We start from the raw sequence: 2,045 nt of genomic DNA on the forward strand, positions 1-2,045 counted from the left end.
TGTTGGTTTTCCTGAAGGGTGTCCCGGATCAAGGTGGGGGTCCTGCTGGGGTGCCTGGCCAGCCTGGGTGAGGGGCTGAGGGTCGTTTTCAGGCTGGCCACACCCCCTTCAGGGTGGGAGGTCCTGCTGGGGTGCCAGGCCAGTCTGGGTGAGGAGCTAATGGCTGTCTGCAGGCTGGCCACAGCCCCTTCAGTGTTGGAGTCTCCCCTGGGGTGCCTGGCCAGCCTGGGTGAGGGGCTGAGGGCCGTTTTCAGGCTGGCCACACCCCCTTCGGAGTGGGAGGTCCTGCTGGGGTGCCTGGCCAGTCTGGGTGAGGGGCTGATGGCTGTTTGCAGGCTGGCCAACCCCCCAGCAGGAACCCTAAACCCATGATGGTGTGGCCAGCCTGGGTGAGGAGCTGATGGCTATTTGCAGGCTGGCTACAGCCCCTTCAGGGTGGGGGTCCCCGCTGGGGTGCCTGGCCAGCCTGGGTGAGGGGCTGATGGCTGTTTGCAGGCTGGCCATAGCCCCCAGCCACCCAAGCTCCCAGTGGAGGCTGGCTGGAAGCAGGTATCTGGGATTTATTTATCTTCTATAATTAAAACTTTGTTGCCTTTAGCGGAGGCCACAGCTGGCCAGGGCAGGCGGGAATCTTGGCTTCCTCCATCACCAGGGCAACCAAGCCAGCTGAATGTTTTTTATTTTATTTTAAAGTATTACAAAGGGTATACTCCAGCTCCCTGGCTGCCAACCGCCATCTTGGTTGGGTTAATTTGCATATAGTCGCTCTGATTGGCTGATGGGCGTGGCTTGTGGCATAGCAAAGGTACAGTCAATTTGCATCTTTCTCTTTTATTAGATTAGATCAGCCGTGGGCAAACTACGGCCCGCGGGCTGGATCCGGCCTGTTTGAAATGAATAAAACTAACAAAAAGAAAGAAGACCGTACCCTTTTATGTAATGATGTTTACTTTGAATTTATATTAGTTCACACAAACACTCTATCCATGCTTTTGTTCCGGCCCTCTGGTCCAGTTTAAGAACCCATTGTGGCCCTCGAGTCAAAAAGTTTGCCCACCCCTGGATTAGATGATTTGGGGCTGGAGGACATTTCCTGAGAATACAAACATCTAACTCTGTACTTACACATCAATGAGATCAGGTTTCAATACTGATGGCACAGCAGTTTCAATGTTGTACAGTTTTATCTGAGATCCATACAGAGTGACTTTGACCAGCCTGTTGGGAAAAAAGCAGGTAAGAGGAGGCCAGGGGATTGTCAAGGGTGGGGGGAAGAAAAAAAAAGGACACATATGTAATACCCTTTGTAATACTTTAAGCAATAAAAATAAAATAAAATAAAATAAAAAACATTCAGCTTATGGACTTAAATAACACAGATAGACAGGTACCAACAAAGGTCTAAGAATAGAGACCTTCAATCTTATCCCAAAGGTATTATCTGAGATGTGCACAAAGATTTTTATACAAAGATACTAACATTATATATAGTATCAAAATTTTTGAAAATAATATAAATATCCAACACAGAGAATATATTCTGATTACTACATACAGTAAAATTACAATGGAAATTTGTTATGTGTATTTTACCACAATAAAAAAATTTTTTTAAACATAAAAGTTTGCCCTAGCTGATTTGGCTCAGTGGCTAGAGCATCGGCCTGTGGACTGAAGGGTCCCCGGGTTGATTCCAGTTAGGGGCACATGCTTGAGTTGAGGGCTCAATCCCCAGTGGGGGCGTGCAGGAGGCAGCCGATCCTGATTCTCTCTCATTATTGATGTTTCTATCTCTCCCTCTCCCTTCCTCTCTGAAATCAATAAAAATACTATATTTTAAAAAGTAAATGTTTCAGGTGGATAGATATATGATAAAGAAAATATAGCACTGTAGAATTTAAATGATGGGTATATGGGTCTTCCCTGTATAACTGTTCAGTGTTTATGAATATGTGAAAATATTCATGATAAAATTCTGGGGTGGGGGGCAAGAGTTTCTAGAATTAAACAGGTATTTTTAACTTTAAGCACAATTATTTCAGGAG

General features: G+C 45.9%; 1 protein-coding gene across 3 annotated transcripts in view; it reads right to left on the minus strand.

Annotated features, from left to right (window-relative positions):
- The window catches only part of XPO6 (exportin 6), a 130,193-nt gene that overhangs the window by 27,123 nt on the left and 101,025 nt on the right, over positions 1-2,045 (minus strand). For all 3 annotated transcript variants that reach the window (XM_006756854.2, XM_015559505.1, XM_015559504.1), the window contains one exon: positions 1,126-1,218. In XM_006756854.2, the coding sequence (XP_006756917.1) occupies positions 1,126-1,218 (93 nt within the window). The remainder of the gene's footprint in view (positions 1-1,125; positions 1,219-2,045) is intronic.

Source organism: Myotis davidii, unplaced genomic scaffold (genome assembly GCF_000327345.1).
Source record: "Myotis davidii unplaced genomic scaffold, ASM32734v1 scaffold934, whole genome shotgun sequence".
NCBI lineage: Eukaryota > Metazoa > Chordata > Mammalia > Chiroptera > Vespertilionidae > Myotis > Myotis davidii.